The sequence below is a fragment of the Protopterus annectens genome, chromosome 10.part0 (genome assembly GCF_019279795.1).
Source record: "Protopterus annectens isolate FY-2018-M chromosome 10.part0, PAN1.0, whole genome shotgun sequence".
Lineage (NCBI taxonomy): Eukaryota > Metazoa > Chordata > Ceratodontiformes > Protopteridae > Protopterus > Protopterus annectens.
Window position 1 is genome coordinate 305461365 of NC_056744.1, and position 18775 is coordinate 305480139.

Here is an 18775-nt window from a genome sequence, read left to right on the forward strand (position 1 = left end):
GAAAAAGCTACTGTAAAGAATATGGCAAAAGTGATAAGGACGTAGTATGGGAGAGTACAAAAGCTACTGTAAAGAATACGGCAAAAGTGATGAGGAAGGATGTAGTATGGGAGAGTACAAAAGCTACTGTAAAGAATACGGCAAAAGTGATAAGGACGTAGTATGGGAGAGTACAAAAGCTACTGTAAAGAATATGGCAAAAGTGATAAGGACATAGTATGGAAGAGTACAAAAGCTACTGTAAAGAATACGGCAAAAGTGATAAGGACGTAGTATGGAAGAGTACAAAAGCTACTGTAAAGAATATGGAAAAAGTGATAAGGACGTAGTATGGGAGAGTACAAAAGCTACTGTAAAGAATAAGACAAAAGTGATATGGAAGGATGTAGTATGGGAGAGTACAAAAGCTACTGTAAAGAATACGGCAAAAGTGATGAGGAAGGATGTAGTATGGGAGAGTACAAAAGCTACTGTAAAGAATACGGCAAAAGTGATGAGGAAGGATGTAGTATGGGAGAGTACAAAAGCTACTGTAAAGAATACGGCAAAAGTGATAAGGACGTAGTATGGGAGAGTACAAAAGCTACTGTAAAGAATACGGCAAAAGTGATAAGGACATAGTATGGAAGAGTACAAAAGCTACTGTAAAGAATACGGCAAAAGTGATAAGGAAGGATGTAGTATGGGAGAGTACAAAAGCTACTGTAAAGAATACGGCAAAAGTGATGAGGAAGGATGTAGTATGGGAGAGTACAAAAGCTACTGTAAAGAATACGGCAAAAGTGATGAGGAAGGATGTAGTATGGGAGAGTACAAAAGCTACTGTAAAGAATACGGCAAAAGTGATGAGGAAGGATGTAGTATGGGAGAGTACAAAAGTTACTGTAAAGAATACGGCAAAAGTGATATGGAAGGATGTAGTATGGGAGAGTACAAAAGTTACTGTAAAGAATACGGCAAAAGTGATAAGGAAGGATGTAGTATGGGAGAGTACAAAAGCTACTGTAAAGAATATGACTAAAGTGATGAGGAAGGATGTAGTATGGGAGAGTACAAAAGCTACTGTAAAGAATCTGGCTAAAGTGATGAGGAAGGATGTAGTATGGGAAAGCTATATATGCAAGAAGAATATGGCTAAAGTGATAAGGAAGGATGTAGTATGGGAGAGTACAAAAGCTACTGTAACGAATATGGCAAAAGTGATGAAGGACGTTGTACAGTTGGGCAAGATATTTTTATAACAGTAGATGTCACTGTGCAGTATTTTGTCCCCCTCCCTTCCCCTCCTTACCCCCCTGTTACTTTCTTCTGTCTGGCTGTGAGGGGTCTTTCCTTCTTCCCTTTTTGGAGATGCGTATTACTGCTTTCTTCTGTCATTGCTGTGGTTCTTCTGAGGCACTCGTACATTATATTGGTGTCTTACACCTTACACACAGGACATATGTCTGAAGGGATACATTACATTTGTATCTTACGCCTTACACATGGGACACATGTCTGAAGGGGACGGTACCTGGATGATGTAAAGGCTCTGGTATGCTGGCCAGATGTTTGGCTAATCATGGCAGGATATCCGAAAAGTAAAAACTACTGCAGCTGTGAGAAGTAGGACATCTACTGTTAGATCTTTTATGACTGTACTTTCTTTTGCTATGACTACCTGTTCATCTTCACACATCTAGTGACCACTCCAGCTATGTACAACAAACCCAGTAATACTGAATCTCTGTTGGACTGGATTCTTCCACCAGCACAGCAGTAATACACCAGGTAGAGATGATGCCCAATTCCTGGATTGACTCTTACCCCACTTATGTCATAAGGTACTTCAAGAGGAAAAAGAAAAAAAAAGCTGTGCACCTGTCTATAATCTGGGTCATAATGCAAGTACCTGCTTTTCCACATTATGTAACTGCAGTTGGCTGCCTGTATTTACGTTTACCCTTAGGTAAGGCAGACCTTACCTTTAACAGCGTAATCTTATCCATTCTCAGTCAAATGGCTCCTGTTAGGAGAAGGAGAGTAAGAAACAATCCTGCCTTTTGGCTCTGCACCCTATGAAACGATTAATAATGATGAGAGATAGACATTGAAAACCCAGTTGAAAGATGCTCACCAACCAACTTCCAGACATACAAACTACTCAATCAAGCAAACTTCCCACATAAATGTCAGCAAAAAATATTACATTAACCTTCAGAGTGCTCACTCAGGCACTAAAAACTTCTATGCCACAATTAAACTGCTAAAGCTTGATGGACCTACTCAACCCATCCCAATGTCTACCGACAGTGACACCATTGTACCTGTGCATTTATCACCCATTTCATCAATGCAATATCCTCATTCATACAAAATGTACCTATTAACACATTCTGTGCCTTTCCCAAACAGGTTTCTACATCTATCATAAGACACTGTAATCTAGATTACAGCCTACCAGGCAGACTGCGACAGTCTCCCAATGGAGTGTGTTAGAATTGCAGCAGACTCTCTAGCCTTCTCTGTTTAATGGTTATCTTTTAATCCAAGAGAGTCCCATATCCTGACAGTATGGAAAACATTATACCCCTACATATAGGGGCAGTAAAGCAATTAGCCTAGGCAGTTACTGGCCCATTGCCATTCTCCTCCATGTCAGAAATCCTGAAGAAATGTGTCCACTCACAACTTCTACACTATCTCCTCCACAGTGTCCACTCACAACTTCTACACCATCTCCTCCACAGTAAAAAAAAAAAAAAAAAAAAAAAAAATCACTCAACATGGATTCCAGCCCAGAGCACTGACTCTTATTAGCCTTCCTTAAAGGTATCACTTTTTATTGATTGGCCTAAGTCCTTTGACAGTGTTTCCCACCAAAGCTTGCTCTACTGCCTGGAAGTACTAAAGCTATCAACCTTCCTTTAGCTGGTTCCACAGCCACCTTGTGGACAGAAAAGTGTCTTGGGTGGCAAATTAGCTTTTCCACCTGTTCAACCCATTGAATTTTGGGAGCCCCCCCCCCCAAGCCTCAGTCCTTGGACCACCACTATTAACACCATTATCAACAGTCTGCATTTGACATCTGGTGAGTCCACCCTAATTTGATATGCATTGCTACTATTGTATGCTGAGCAAGTACTAAGTGACCTGTAGTCTTTCACTCAGTATTTTTTCTCCACAGATCATGGGCTACAACAATGACTGCTCATACTCTGTCCAAAAAAGACCAAGCATAGCCTGTTCCCCCAAATATATCAGCTCCAGCTACTTTAAAATAGTCTCTTCTCCAACCCAGTTCACTTCATTAACCATCCAGAAGTCTGTCACTCAGTGTTCTGATTCAGTGGGTCACACAAGTTAGGCTTGTCAGCTTCCCAGACAAACGCTGTCCTGTTCTAAATAAAGTACAAATTCACATGATGATGCTGCATGCTCCGTCCAGCTTTCCAGAGCATTGAGCAGGCTTCTCATGCCATCGTAGGCAAATATCAAGTGCACCAAACTCAAATGCCATGCTATTACGTCCTGGCAATGCCCATGTATCCCTCCCACTGACTGACTCCTTCAGAGTAGATCTAACAGTCCACACCAAACTACTGCTGTGTCTTTGTTTCTTATTTGCTTAGAACCTACAACGACTAAATAAGCTTCACAAGCCTCTTACCTGAGTGATAGGTATTTCACTGGTTTAGAACTCTGGTGTTTTTTGGTCCCATTATATTGCGGTCATTCAAGTGTTATTTTCACTGTTTTCACTACGTCTCATTGTTCATATGTAACAGAAAATTGTTTGTGGAGTTTAGTGCAATCTGATTTTTATTATATACTTCGCTCGTGTGAATGTTGAATTATTTTCTGTTGCCTTTACTATATATTACAAATTTTCTTGCCTGGCCTCCATTGAAAAAGGGATCTTTAAATGTAAACAAAAGAAAGTAAATTTTAAAAGCCTACTAGATTTATGCAGTCTGCATTCTTCATAGGTGTTTAACAGTGGCTTTAATAGTTGGAGATCAGAGACATTTGCACTTACTGTAGACCTTAACCTTTGAATATGTCAGATTTCTTTGCGTTTTGGTGCATCGGTGAGGCAGTATTAAACTGAACTGAAAGAACCCATCATACTCAATATGTACAAGGAATTTAAGTTGCAGCCTTGGGCTTTTCTGTATTTTAAATGGTACTGCATTTACGTGCGATTTTAAAGAACACATTTCTGTTTGTGACTGTATGTTTTATTTAGTGAGCATGCTAACATTCTTGATTTTTCAGATACAGAAAACAGATGGAAGAAATGCAAAAGGCATTTAACAAGACTATTATAAAACTTCAAAATACCTCAAGAATTGCAGAGGAGCAGGTAACGTACAAGTTGTAGATGTCATTGACTTATGGAAATGTACAATCTGTTTAGTAGGCAGATTCACAAGTCCCTCAGCACAGCTCCCTTCCTGTTAGCAAACATCTTTCCTTGAAAACAAGAAGCCTGCAGTCTTCCATCCCTCGGTGCAGCTGCTTTTTACTGTGTTGTTGCAGATTTCCTCACTGCTATATAAAGTCCTGTGTTGCCCCTTCAAACGTGTTACTGTCTGCCATTGTTTCTTTTAAACATTCTTCTTTGTATCTCTCACCCTTCCACTGCCAAAGTATGGAACACTATCTCCTGCAATGTGGAGTAAATTGGCAAAACGCTGACCACTTGTAACATTATCACTTAGAAAGCTCACCACATGGGTAAGTTCCTCGAATTAATATGATTATTTACATGACTATTCGTTAGAATTTGTAGTGAATGCTTGGCAACTTTTTCCAATATGGAGCAGTGAGGAGCATGTTTTTAAGACTCAGAATGAGAAATTTTCCTAGTAATGAGGTGCCCTTGAGAGGTATGCTTACTCTTTATGCATCTCCCCACTAAACGGGTTTGTTTTCAGTGTTCTTTAGTGTGCATTTTCTTCATGTGGACTCTGCTGCTTTGCCCTGGCCCCTTCCACCACTGTAATGGCAGCTACATTGGTGTGTCCCTTGCACATGTAATCATAATGTATATTAAAGTAAGCAGTACTCCTCAGTGTTTCAAAGACCATGGCTGTATATATGTGATACCAAGCCCAATTCTTCCCTAACTGGCCTTTAAGGTGTCATTTTTGGTCTCTTTCTGTGTCTGTGAACTCTGTCAAACACTTTTGCTTTCCATTTGAAGCAATGTCATCTTCTGAGCAGTTCTTCCTTGCTTGGAAATCACCCATTCAAAATTAGGACTACAGTATCCTTGTAAAGATTTCCAGACTCCTTTTTCTGAAAATGCAGTTGACGTACTTCTTCCCCCCCGTCCTCCTGTAAGATAGTTGCATCTTCCCTTAACATCAGACGCCAGACATCGATAAACTGGGCTTGTGTACAGGCCTGCAAGATTTGATGTTAAGTTGTCTATCTTGCCTTCGTTCTTGCTGGTTGGGATCGGTGCCAATCCTCGGCTCTGACTCGGCCATCTTCTATAGCTCGAGAGCTGTTTACTGGCTCGAGGCTTCCCCTTATCCCATGATGCCTAGCGATAGCTACCCAGATCTCGTTTGCCACTTCAGCTGCGAGGTGTCGTTTTTCTGGCTCAGGCTCGTATAAAGTTTTTTCGTGTAACTTTCTTACTCTAGAATTATATTTTTTCAGTATTCTATTGCTGACGTTTAGTCTTATTTTTTGTGATAGCTAGTGTTTAATTGTAGTATCCCTTCCTTTCCTTGTAGAACTCGTTTAACTTAGAGAGTTCTCCCCGTCCCTCCCCCCCTATCCTCTTCTTGTCAGGTTAGCCGTTTAGGTTAGAGGCTTTCCTTCTACCTTTCTTTCATAGGCTAGCCATTTAAGTTAGAGGCTTTCCTATTAAAAAAAAAAAAAAATCCTTTAGCTATAGTCTTGTAGTACAGTGTGTTTTTTGTGTAGACTGTATTTTGCTTTGGTAGCTGTTGTGGTATTTGTTTTTCTTTCAGGATGTCAAAGGAATCCAAAGTGTCTGGATTCAAGAAGTGTGACTCATGCTGTCAGAAAATGTCTCTGACAGATGGGTATACTTCTTGTGTCTATTGTTTAAGCGCTGTGCACCTGCAGGACTGCCATGCATTTAGTCCAAGAGTCCTGCAGGAGCGTAAGAATAAGCTTATTATTAGGGGTCTTTTAAAGCCCCAGGATTCACCAGCCAAGACCTCTCAGCCTGTGAAATCCCCTTAATCTACCAAGCCCTCGGCTCCAAGTTTGGAGCCGTCCTCGGTTCAGACTCTACCTTCTACTTCGGCACTGGCTGGCACCAATAAGACTATCTCCCCATCGGCTCCATCAGAAACTTCGGAGCCTTCGTGGAGCCACAAGAGGCTGAGGTCCCCTTCATTGGAATCGGTACATTCGGCTGCTCGGTCTCCCTTGCTTCAGAGCGAGCGCAGTCATAGATCCTCTCACTCCTCTCGATTCTCTAGGCTGTCTGATCACGATGTGAAGATGGAGAGAGTGGTCAGTAGGTTGCTAAAGTCGCAGGCACTTGCCACGATGTTGTCCAGCCCTCCTCAACAGGTGGCTCCGTCCACTTCTATCGATGTTCCTCCTCCGACTCCAATGAGTTCGTAGCCAGAGTTCGTTGGGGTTCGAGTAGTGGAACCATCTGCTCCGATAACTCTATCTCCTTCGGTTCCGTCGTCAGCTCTGATCCCCGCGGTGGTGCTGTCAGTCGAGGGATCTGGGCACCGGGGCTCCCTCGTCGGCTCCGAGGGGGCGAGTGGCATCGGACCCTTGTCCGACCCCATTCTCCCTCTCGAATCTTCGGCGCAGGTGAGCTCGGCTCCTACATTGGCTTTGGAGCCGTCTCCCTCGGTGCGGAGAAAGATTCCGATTTCCTTGTAACTGGAGCTTTTTCTGCATCGTGGCATCATGGCAGGGGCGCCTTCGGTGTCATGAGGAGTGTGCTGGCCACTGAGTCAGCTCCAGTATTGGCCCCACTGGCTCTGTCCCCTGTAGTGCCTGTGCCAACCTCTGCTCCTCCTCCAGACCCCAAGCGTAGGGAACCAGTGCTCCAGGGCAGCCCGTTGGGTGTTTCCTCTTCTTCCGAGGCCTCCCCTGATCATTCAGAGGATCCCCTTCGTAAGAAGAAGTGCGAGAGGAAGCACATTGACTCCCCTGAGTCTGTCACTTCTGATACAGGTCCCCGAGATCCCCCTCTGAAGATGTTTTCTTCTCGGACATCCTAGAAATGCTTAAGCAGAGGGGGAACTGGAATCCCCTAGCCCCTACCGAGGATGAGTCTGTATTTCTGGATGCGTTCGGTTCCTGACCTTCCACCTCCTGGGTTTCTCTGCCTTTTGATCCACTTATGGCAGTGGTGGCTCGAAAGGCTTAGTCAGCTCTGGATACAGTGGAACCAACTCCGAGGAGACCTGGCAAATTCATCACAGCACCCCAGGTTAAGCAGTTCCTTACCAAAGGTGTTCCTGTTGATGCCATGGTGGTAGCAGCAGCCACCAAAAAAGAGTTAGCGGAGCCCTCTTCGTCTGTCCATCCTCCTAACAAGGAGTCTAGGACCATGGACAGATAAGGGAAGCGAATGTTCGCTTTAGCAACCTTTTCTATGAGGTCACTGAACTACTTATCACATTTTACCCGGCTTCAGAGGGATCTCCTTAAAGAGCTCGGAGATACCCTTCAAGATCCATCAACAGAGGGGGCTCAAGCTAAAGTAGCTTCCCAGCTGGCGACACTTAATTCTGTAGTTAACTCCTCCATGAGGCTCATTTCCTATGCAGCCGATGGTGTGGGTAGAGCTGCAGGTACAGGTGTGGCCCTTAGGAGGCATGCATGGATGTGGCTGTGTAATTTTGCGGAACCCTTTTGAGCGTCATTCACCAACCCCCCCCCCCCTTTGATGGTTCCTTTCTTTTTGGACCACAGGTGAAAGACACTTTGACTAGGTGTGAGCAAGAAGGCAAGACTCTCTCTGCTGTGGGAGTCCGTTTTTCCACTCCTTCTAGACCATACCCCAAAAGGTCAGAAGAGTGGCAAAATGTGGTTCCGAAAATCCCAGGGAGCCTTGCCTGACACACGTAGCGATTTTTCCTCCAGGGGCAGAGGGTGAAACAATAACAACAGACTCCACCCTTGTGACAGAGGGGGTCTGCAGAACCAGGGCAACAGAAAATCTTTATCTGATAAGCCCTTTCAGCATCCCTGAAGGGTTGCCTGGCTGCTCATCTCTGGAGGCAGTCGGGGGAAGACTTTCACTGTACCCAAAAGCCTGGCAAGATTTGATGCAAGACAGATGGGTACGGTCCATTATATACGGAGGTTACAAAATTCCCTTCTGTCAACCCCCCTTACCATCAGGGAAATCCCTTCCAGATATTCCACCCAATCTGAAGGACCAAGCAGTAATAGAAGATCTGAAGTAGGGAGTTCATTTGTCAGCAACCTGTGGGTCTTGGATCCGATATCGGATCCGACCCGGCAACTTGTTTCAAGCTAATGAATCCGAGCTCCTAGCTCGCCCATAATGCCCTGCTAACCCTCCATGACCTCAGATCTAGTTTGCCGTGCTTGTGGATAGCTGGATCCCCTTGAGCTGAGCAAGTGAATTGTCAGATAAGTTTATATTTTCTGTCAAACGTTCCTTTTTTCTTTCAAATTTTAACGTTTGTAAGTGTTAGGTACCCTTTAGTATTAAAAATATTTTTCTTTAATTAGTTCCCTCCCTTTGTTTGGTCATTAGTGAGCGTGTGTGTGTTGTGTTTTTGGGGCCTGTGTGTTTGTGTAGTTCTACCTTTTACTTTTAAGTATGGCTGAGGCCCCAAAACCATTTTCTCGAAATGTACCGAGTGTGGCCATAAGCTCTCCCCGGCTGATGGCCACACTCAGTGCGTTCGGTGCCTTGGGGTTGAACACCTCTCCTCAGGCTGTACCATTTGTGCAGCGTTCAACCCCAGGGCACTGAAAGAGCGGAGGTCGAAGCTGGTCTTGGCGGGACTTTTACCCCCGGACTCAGCTCCGGCCTCCGCTGCTCCCATGGCTCCACCACAGCCTGTGGTTGCTGCCATTCCTGCCCCCCTTCCTCCGGGAGTCAAACTCCCGCCAAAGCGTTGGAGGACAGGGAGGCCAGGAGGGAGAAACGGAGGGAGAAGCACCACAAGCGGAGGGCCGAGACCTCCGTTTCGGCCCCGCCAGCTAAGCGGGCTTCTCCCTCCACTGCCAGGTCTCCTCCTCCTCGGCTCCTATCTCCTTGTTTCTCCCCGGGGCCCGAGGAGGAGGAGGCCCGATCTCCATCGAGGTCATCGAGGCGGCATTCCAGGCCTGCCTCGGTGACCTCTTCAAGATCTACCTTTAGTTTATCCGATGCAGACTTGGACCGGATGATGCGAAGGTTCATCCAGGCCCAGCTGCAGATGGGAGTGCTCTTGCCTCCCCCCCCCCTTTGGGGGGAAGCTCGACACCTTTTTTCCCCCCTATTTCTCCTTCTCTGACCCGCTATCCAGGTTCGGAGCGTTCGGAGCCGAGCAGCGTTGGAGCCGGGGGTGGGTTGGCGCCGACAGTACTCGGTACTTCGGATCCAACCCTGCCCTCGAGCCTGTCGGATCCGACCTCTCGGAGCTGTGACCCGAGCTTCGGATCCGAGGGATTCAGTGTGCCTTCGGCTCCGTCCAGGTCAGAGCACACTGGTCCTTCGGATCCAATGGTCTCGGCACTGGTTCTGATCCCTTCATCGCATCCGAGTGGAAGCCAACTTTCGGATCCAAGAGAGTGGTTCTCCCTCGGCCTTCGATGTTGTGGAGAGGGCTCTGTTGAGAGCATCCGTACCCCCAGTCCTTGTTTCGGCTCCTCCCTGCACTCTCTCTCTGCTGGGCCAGGCTTCCATCACCCGGCCAAAGAGACAGCCTGCTTCAATGTCACAGATGGTTCCATTGGAACAAGATGTTGCTGGCGAGGCCTCCTCGGATAGCCCCCCCCAAGGAAGTGCCCTGCAAGCATAAGTGCAAGAGGAGGCACGTGAACTCCCCTGAGTCCTTAACAGAGGACACGGACTTGGAAGAAGGGGAAGGCTCCCCAAGATCGCCCCCTGAGGATGTCTCCTTTGGAGACATCATGGAGATGCTGAGGATCAGAGGTGGGTGGTCTGCCCCCAAGTCTTCCGACGAGTCCGTGTTTCTGGAGGCATTCGAAGCAGGCCCGTCTACCTCTTGGGTGTCCCCTCCGGCCGACCCCCTGGTGGACCTCATCACCACCAGGGCGTGGAAGGATCCAGACACCGTGGAACCAATACCAAAACGCCCGGACAAAATACTTAGCCCCCCCTCAGACCGATCACACTGAAGTAAGGGCCCCCCCTGTAGATGCCATTATGACGGCGGCAGCCACGAAGAGGGAATTGGCTCAGGAGAGCCCCTCAGTCCATCCACCGAGCAAGGAGTTCCGCTCGATGGACCGCTTAGGGAAGCGAGTTTTTAGTTCGGCGACCTTCTTGGTAAGGTCTCTGAACTATATGGCACATGTCATCAGGATGCAGCGGGATCTTATCAAAGAATATGCTGCCTCCCCCCCTGAGTCCATGTCGGCGGATGACAAGCAATTGTACTCCACCCGAATGGCCACTGTGAGATCAACTTCTAATACCTCTATGCGGCTGTTGTCCCACGCCACAGAGGGAGCCGCTAGGGCTAGCGGAGCAGGCCTAGTCATGAGACGTCTCTGCCTCTCAGAGACCTGGTTAAAACCTAGCACTAAAGACACTGAGATTATTCCCCAAGGCTATAATATAGTAAGACTCGACCGTCCCAGAAGAAAAGGTGGTGGTGTTGCAATTCTTTTTAAAAATCATCTAAATATCACTACCCTTTCAGCCTCACCAACTCAAGATAGCAAGATAGAAGCCATCATGATCAAACTCCAATTAAATTCCAAAAAATCCCTTTATATCATCTGTATCTACCTGCCTCCTGGTAACAATTATACCAACCCTTGAAGATTATCTTAGTTGCATATCGGCCACTTATCCACAGGAAACCATCATACTAGGCGACCTGAACATAGACTGGTATAGTATTAATGCAGAAAATCCTTCATCTCATATCAACCTTCGCGGTTTCACCCAAACCATCACCTCCACTACTAGGCTCGATAAACATACTAATAGAGAAAGCATTTTAGACTGGATACTTATTAACAGAGTAAAAAATGATTACAAAGTAGGAACCTTGCCAGACGATGTCAGTGATCACTCTAACTTTTATAACAAGAGAAAAAGCTGATTGTCAAACATTTTAATCTTGACCTATTTCAAACTGAACTCTGGGCATGTAACTGGAACCCCTTAAAAACACTTCCTCTTGAAAATGCAGTACTACATTTTAACAAAATGTTTTTATCCATTCTTGACCTACATGCTCCTGAACGTACTATTAGAATTAAATCTAATACATCCCCTTGGCTCTCCCATGAAACCAAAAAGCTCATTCCCACTAGGAACAAAGTCTGGGCTAGATGGAGATCCCACAGAATTAACACTGATCTTCTAAACTTCCGACAGCTTAGAAATCTAACTAAAAAAGCAGTGATAGCTGACAAAAAGAAATACTATATCGAACTACAACAAACTCATCTTAATAATTCTAAACTATTCTGGTCCTCAATCAATAAACTTCACTCCCCAGGAACTTCCAAAACACCTTCCCCACTAAACGCAGACCCTGATACCCCACAACAGACTGCAGATGCTTTTAACTCTTTCTTCACAGAAACTATTCAAGCTCTAGCTAAGCAACTTAATGCCAACAACTTCTGTCCACCAAGTAACCTAACAAACTCCTCCTTTAAATTTTCACTACAGCCTATCTCTACATCGTACATTCACAGACTTCTCAAACTAAAACCGTGTACCCCTTCTGCTGATAAGCTCCCTTCTCTTTTTCTTCAAAAGGCTGCCAAGGAAATTGCATATCCCATATCTATTCTCATAAATAGGACAATCAAAGAAGGAATCATCCCTGACATTTGGAAGGTCTCTCATATTATCCCACTGCACAAAGGTGGAAACTCAACTGACTACTCTAACTATAGACCCATTGCCCTCCTCTCACCTTTGGCTAAGATTATGGAAAAATGTATCCACCTTCAACTTGCACAATATCTCTCATCACAACATAATAGCAAACTGTCAGCATGGCTTTAGACCACATCACAGTACCACCACTGCTCTGCTTTCTTTTGTAGATACTATTAATCAGAACCGAAACAACAACTTACTCTCTTCTGCCCTCTTCATTGACCTCTCCAAAGCATTCGATATGGTCAACCACCCCTTATTACTTAATACTCTTGAATCCCTCTCATTTGATAGCCCAGCCATTAAATGGTTTAAATCGTATCTTACAAACAGAAAACAAGCTGTTCTTTGGGATAACCACATCTCTTCTCTTTTGCCTGTTTCCATTGGCGTTCCGCAAGGCTCTATCCTTGGCCCACTTCTCTTCTCTTCTCCCTCTTCATTAATGATCTTCAAACAATAATCCCTCAAGCAACCTGCATCCAATACGCTGATGACTCTACGCTCATCTGCTCAGCATCCTCTACTCCAGAACTTCTCTCTCTCACCCAAAAAGTGTTCAATACCGTAGAAACATGGTTCTCTAGCCGTTTCCTCTTACTAAATGCTAAAAAAAACAAGCTTGTTCTTTTTACCCCCACATCCAGGACCTCCCCCTTACATTTCTCCATCTCTTCCAACAGTGCCACTATCATCTCACCTGACACATCAACTAAATTGTTAGGTATTACAATTGACAATAATCTCTCATTTGACCTACACATTAACAACTCCATAAAACTAGTTAACAGAAAGATAGGATCCTTATATCGAATTAGACCATTTCTTACACCTTCTACTAGAACAAGGATTGCTCACTCCCATCTTATTTCTACTCTTCTATATGCTTCACCTATCTTCACCAACCTCAAAAAAAACAGCCTTAACAAACTGGCAACCTGCTATAATAACATTGCCCGCTTTGCTACCGGTAACCCCTATAAAACACATCACTGTCTTAACTTAAAACTTCTAGGCTGGCCAGAGTTTCAGAACTATCTTACAATCCATCAACTCTGTATTGCCCATAAAATATTGTACCAACCTAATAATACCCCAATACTCTCACAACTCATAATCCCCTATAAAAATCTCAACTCTCTCCGCTCTTCCAGTAAACTCCTGACAAGTTCAATAAAATCAAATAATAATGCTGGTGACTCTCTATTTACCAATGCTGTAGGGACAAAATGGAATTTGTTACCTACTAACATAACAAAGATTACATCATTGCCTCTTTTCAAACAAAATATTAAACTGCATTTCCAAAGTCACTGGCTTTGTTCTTGTAGTAAACCTGATTAGCTTTTCACTATTACTAACTAAATAAAACTATCTCTCTTACTCCTTGTTACTCTTCTCACTATTTGTCTTTCTCTTCTCACCCACTACTTCTCTACCTGTTATCTGCATTACTTGCTCTTTTTTCTCCACATTTAATCCCTATCTTTTCCCCTACTTTCTTTTCACTCTACTTTCCTCACCTACATTCCTTTGTTTACTATATCTAATAAGTTTTTTTCAACTTGTAAAATATGATTTAGACTGTATTGTGAGTCAGTAATTAACTCCTGTAGTAGTACTTTACATTGAAGGGTTTACTAGTTTTTTTTTTTTTTTGCAAACCCTATCACTAACTCCATTATTATTGTTATTATTATTATTATATTTTTTGTATTATAGTTTTTCTGTATGTATCTTACTCTGTGGAGCTTTTCTCCCCGGGCCACTACTGAAAATGGAAATTTCTCCGGCTAGACTAGCCCGGTCAACAAATGTAAAATAAAATAAAATAAAACGTCAGGCCTGGCTCCATCATTGTGACTTTGCAGAGCCTTTTAAAGCATCCTTTGCGAACGCCCCCTTCGATGGTTCTGCCCTGTTTGGCAAAACGGTTTGCGTGACACTTGTCCAGAGCGAAAAGGACGGGAAGACGTTGTCTGCCGTCTGAGTCCGCTTCTCTGCTCCCCAGCGGTCCTTCTCGAAGAACCAAAAGGGTCAGAAGAAGATGTCGTTCCAGAAATTGCAACATTCCCAACCCGCTCCGGACAACCAGTCCTACTGTGGCAGAGGAGGACAGGGAGGACGCCGCCCCAGAGGCAGAGGGGCTCCGAGAAACTTCGGGTCCAGAGAACCTTTCTCTGAGTGGCCCCGTGCAGCAGCCCTGAAGGGTTGCCCGGCTGCTCCACTCTGGAGGCAGTCGGGCGCTCGAGCACCTAGCGGCATGGGAGTCCATCACTACAGACCGCTGGGTGCTTCGCATTATATCCAGAGGGTACAAAATACCATTACTCCATGTCCCCAAACTCAAAAACCTCCCCGATGTACCACCCGATCAGAGGGAGGCCGCAGCTGCAGAAATTCAGCAGCTGCTAAGAAAAAGAGCCATCCAGCCCGTCCCCCAAGACCAGCTTGGATTAGGGTTCTACTCCAGGTTCTTTTTGGTGCCAAAAAAGACAGGGGACTTGAGACCGATTCTAGACCTTTCCCACTTGAACCTGTTAGTAACCAAGGAAAAATTCTGAATGGTCACTCTTCAATCTATTCTTCCCCTTTTAAGGGAAAACCATTGGATGTGCTCTATAGACCTCAAGGATGCGTACTACCACATTCTAATGGACAGACGATCCAGGAGGTTCCTCCACTTCCGGCTGGGAGCCAGTCACTATCAGTTCAGGGTCTTTCCCTTTGGCCTCACCACAGCCCCCAGGGTGTTCACCAAGGTATTAGCAGTGATTGCGGCCCACCTGAGACTCCAGGGAATACAGGTCTTTCTGTACCTGGACGACTGGCTCCTGACCGCCTCAACAAGGCATCTGCTTTGCTCAGCCAGAGACTTCTTTCTCCGCCTAGCTCCACAATTAGGCATTACCATCAATGACGACAAATCTCTTCTGGCCCCAACACAAGTCATAGAATTCATAGGTGCCAGAATAAACACCAGAGAGCTACGAGCCTTCCTAACCTCCGAGAGAATCTGGAATTTGCAACTCCATGTGCGGGCCATCCTCCAATCAGAGACTTCTCCAGCCGAATTAGTCTTGAGGGCACTAGGCTCCATGGCGGCAGCGATTACGCTTCTTCCATGCGCCCGTCTGAACATGCGGGTACTGCAATGGACACTTCTAGTGCAATGGTCCTTTCTATCCCTTCCTCTTCACCACCCCATTGCTATCAGCAAGGTTTGCAGGAGGGCTCTATTATGGTGGCTCCAAGCCTCGGACCTCCATACGGGCCGTCCCTTCTGCACCTCTCCCCCTCTCGCCACAGTGACCACGGACGCCTTCCGCCTCGGGTGGGGGGGGGCATTATTCAGGCAGGACAGTCCAAGGCACGTGGAATAACACAGAGACCTCCCTGCATATCAACGTTCTGGAGATGAGAGCGGTGCTGTTCACGTTGCAAGCACTTCAGGATCTCCTCCCCATAGGAACGATTGCGATTCAGTCGGACAACATGTCGGTTGTCTGGTACATCAACAAACAGGGGGGAACCAGATCTTGCCCCCTATGCCGCGAAGCCATGAGAGTATGGGAATGGGCGATCTCCACCAACCGCTTTCTCATTGCAACGCACATTCTGGGACGGACCAACATCCTAGCGGACAAGCTCAGTCGCACCCTTCTTACCCCGTACGAGTGGTCTCTCAATCCACTAGTAGCGAAGCAGATATTCACAAAATTGGGGCAACCCTGCTGCGATCTTTTTGCGTCTCCATCAAACACCAAATGCGACAATTTCTTCACTCTAATCCCCCCTCCAGGGGAAACTCCTAGAGACGTTCTGGTGCATGCTTGGCCACCCGGTCTACTTTATGCCTATCCTCCGCTACCCCTGATGCTGCAACTCCTACAGAAAGCCTCACGGTTGGGGAGCAGGATGATACTCATTGCCCCATTCTGGCCTCGGCAAATTTGGTTCCCTTACCTGTGGTCTCACCTTGTGAATCCTCCTTGGATTCTAGATCCCACTCCGGATCTCATCTCCCATCCGTCGAACTTACCGACCCCAAACCTGGGCAATCTCAAACTAACAGCTTGGTTGCTCCAGTTCCACTCCTAGTTGGGACTCCCGGTATCTCTTCACCAGTCAAAGCCATCCTTGTGGCAGCGCATAAGCCTTCCACCAGGAAAGTGTACCGCAGTAAATGGAAACGTTTTTCCATCTGGGCGGAGCATCATGATCTAGATCCCTTTACGTCTCCTCTTCCGTCTATATTAGACTTCCTAACTGAACTCTTTCATGACGGCGCTAGTTGTTCAACTGTCAAAGTGCAATTGGCAGCCATATCACATTACCATGTGGGACATGATACAGGGCCTTTGATGTCGGCCAAGTTGTGTAAAACCTTTCTCAAGGGCACCTTCTTACTTAGACCCCCTATAAAGGAAGCCGTGCCACCATGGGATCTTGCATTAGTTCTTCAAGCCCTGACTGCTCCACCTTTTGAACCCGCTGCTTCAGTAGATCTCAAATTCCTGTCTTGGAAAACAGCATTCCTTGTAGCCATCACTTCAGCAAAGAGGAGTTTCGGAGCTTCAAGCTCTCTTTGTGAAGCCTCCTTATTTGATCTTTCACCCAGACAGAGTGTACCTCAAGATCAATCCCTCTTTTCTCCCCAAGGTAGCATCAGAAACCAACATAAATCAATCCATAAATTTACCGGTTTTCTTCCCTAAATATCAGAATAAGGGAGAGTACAAGCTGCACTCATTAGATGTTCATAGGCAGCTTCATTTTTATACTCATAGAACAGCTGGCCATAGGCAATCCGACCAGCTGTTCGTTTCCTTTGCCAAATTTAATTTGGGGAAAGCAATTTCAAAAGTATCTTTGTCACGCTGGATTTCTCAATGTATTCTATTGGCGTATCAAGTCTCTGGGAGACCCGCACCAGAAGGAGTTCGTGCTCATTCCACCCGCTCCATTTCTACTTCTGCGGCCTTCAAGTCTAGAGTCCCATTGGATGATATTTGTTCAGCAGCCACTTGGGCTTCATCTCATACCTTTATTAACCACTGCAAACTGGACGTGATTTCTAGAGGGAGAGCATCCTTTGGCTCTGCGGTGCTTCGCAATATCCCTCCATGATGGCCACCCAAGGTGCAGGTAGCCGGGGACTCTGTCCCACAGGTTGCTGACAAATGAACTCCCTACTTCAGATTTAGAAGTTATGTACTCACCATAATGTTCCATCTGAGTAGGTAGCTTCATTTGTCTGCAACCATCCCCCCTCCTTCCCCCTGGCCTCCTTCGGATCTATTGGTAGTTGGATACCCATTTTTTTGGGTAAATATTGAGGGGCAAACTCTATCTGAGGTCATGGAGGGTTAGCAGGGCATTATGGGTGAAGGGAGGAGCTAGGAGCTCGGATCCATTAGCTTGAAACAAGCTGCCGGCTCGGATCCGATATCGGATCCAAGACCCACAGGTTGCAGACAAATGAAGCTACCTACTCAGATGGAACGTTATGGTGAGTACATAACTTCTAATTTCAAAACTGCTAGAAAGAGTCATCCAGGAAGTCCCAGCAGACCAGCACGGATCCGGAACTTACTCAAGGTTCTTTTTGGAACCAAAAAAGACAGGGGACCGGAGACCGATTCTGGATCTCAGCAGACTAAACAGGTCTGTTCAAAGAACAAAGTTTCAGATGGTCACACTACAGTCCATTCTACCCTTTCTGGGTCAGGACAATTGGATGTGCTCGATAGATCTTCAGGACGCGTACTACCATATCAAGATGGATAGGCACTCCAGGAGATTTCTTCGCTTCCGGCTGGGAGCCAGTCATTACCAGTTCAGAGCTCTGCCCTTTGGTCTCACCACAGCCCCCAGGGTGTTCACCAAATGTATGGCAGTGGTCACGGCTCACCTGAGACGTCTCAGATTCCAGGTGTTTCCATATCAAGACAACTGGCTCCTCACTGCTACTACCAGGCATCAACTTCTTCAAGCCAGGGACTACACAATCACAATCTGCTCCCAGTTAGGCATTACAATAAACTTCAAAATATCTGCCTTATTGCCCTGTCAATCTATCACGTACATAGGTGAAGACTTAGACACAAGGAACATGTCTGCAAGGCTACTGCCAGAAAGGGTGTCTACAGTTCGTCAGCAAGTACAGATTCTGATGCAGAGCAAAGGAATCCAAGTCAGATTCGTCCTTCAAACTTTGGGTTACATGGCAGCAGCCATTCTTCTAATCCCACTGGCCCACTTTCACATGAGGATCCTTCAGTGGCTTCTGTTCACACAGTGGACTTTCCAACAGCTGCCCATGTCTCACATGATCATGATTACAGAAGCATGTAAAAGGCACCATTCCTGGTGGATGGTCTCCCCACTAGTGACTCGGGGCAGACCCTTCATTCAGCCCCCTCCGGTAGCCACAGTGACCACAGACGCCTCCCTGATAGAGTGGGGGGGGCATTATCAGAGCAGGGCAGGACAGTCCAAGGCACTTGGTAGCCTCACGAGTACCGTCTGCACATAAACTTCCTAGAAATGAGAGCCGTGCTCCTAGCGTTGCAAGCCCTTCAGGACTCTCTCCCTTCTGGAACCATTGCATTTCAAACAGACGACATGTCAGTGGTGTGGTACATCAACAAGCAGGGTGGAACCAGCTCCTACCCCCTGTGTCGAGAAGCACTCGGACTGTGGCAGTGGGCAATTTCCTCCCAA

At 46.0% G+C, this 18775-nt stretch overlaps 1 protein-coding gene across 1 annotated transcript in view; it reads left to right on the top strand.

Moving 5' to 3' along the window:
- The window catches only part of SUCO (SUN domain containing ossification factor), a 1178094-nt gene that overhangs the window by 762646 nt on the left and 396673 nt on the right, over positions 1 to 18775 (top strand). The window contains exon 14 of the mRNA XM_044086746.1: positions 4258 to 4345. Within this exon, the coding sequence (XP_043942681.1) occupies positions 4258 to 4345 (88 nt within the window). The remainder of the gene's footprint in view (positions 1 to 4257; positions 4346 to 18775) is intronic.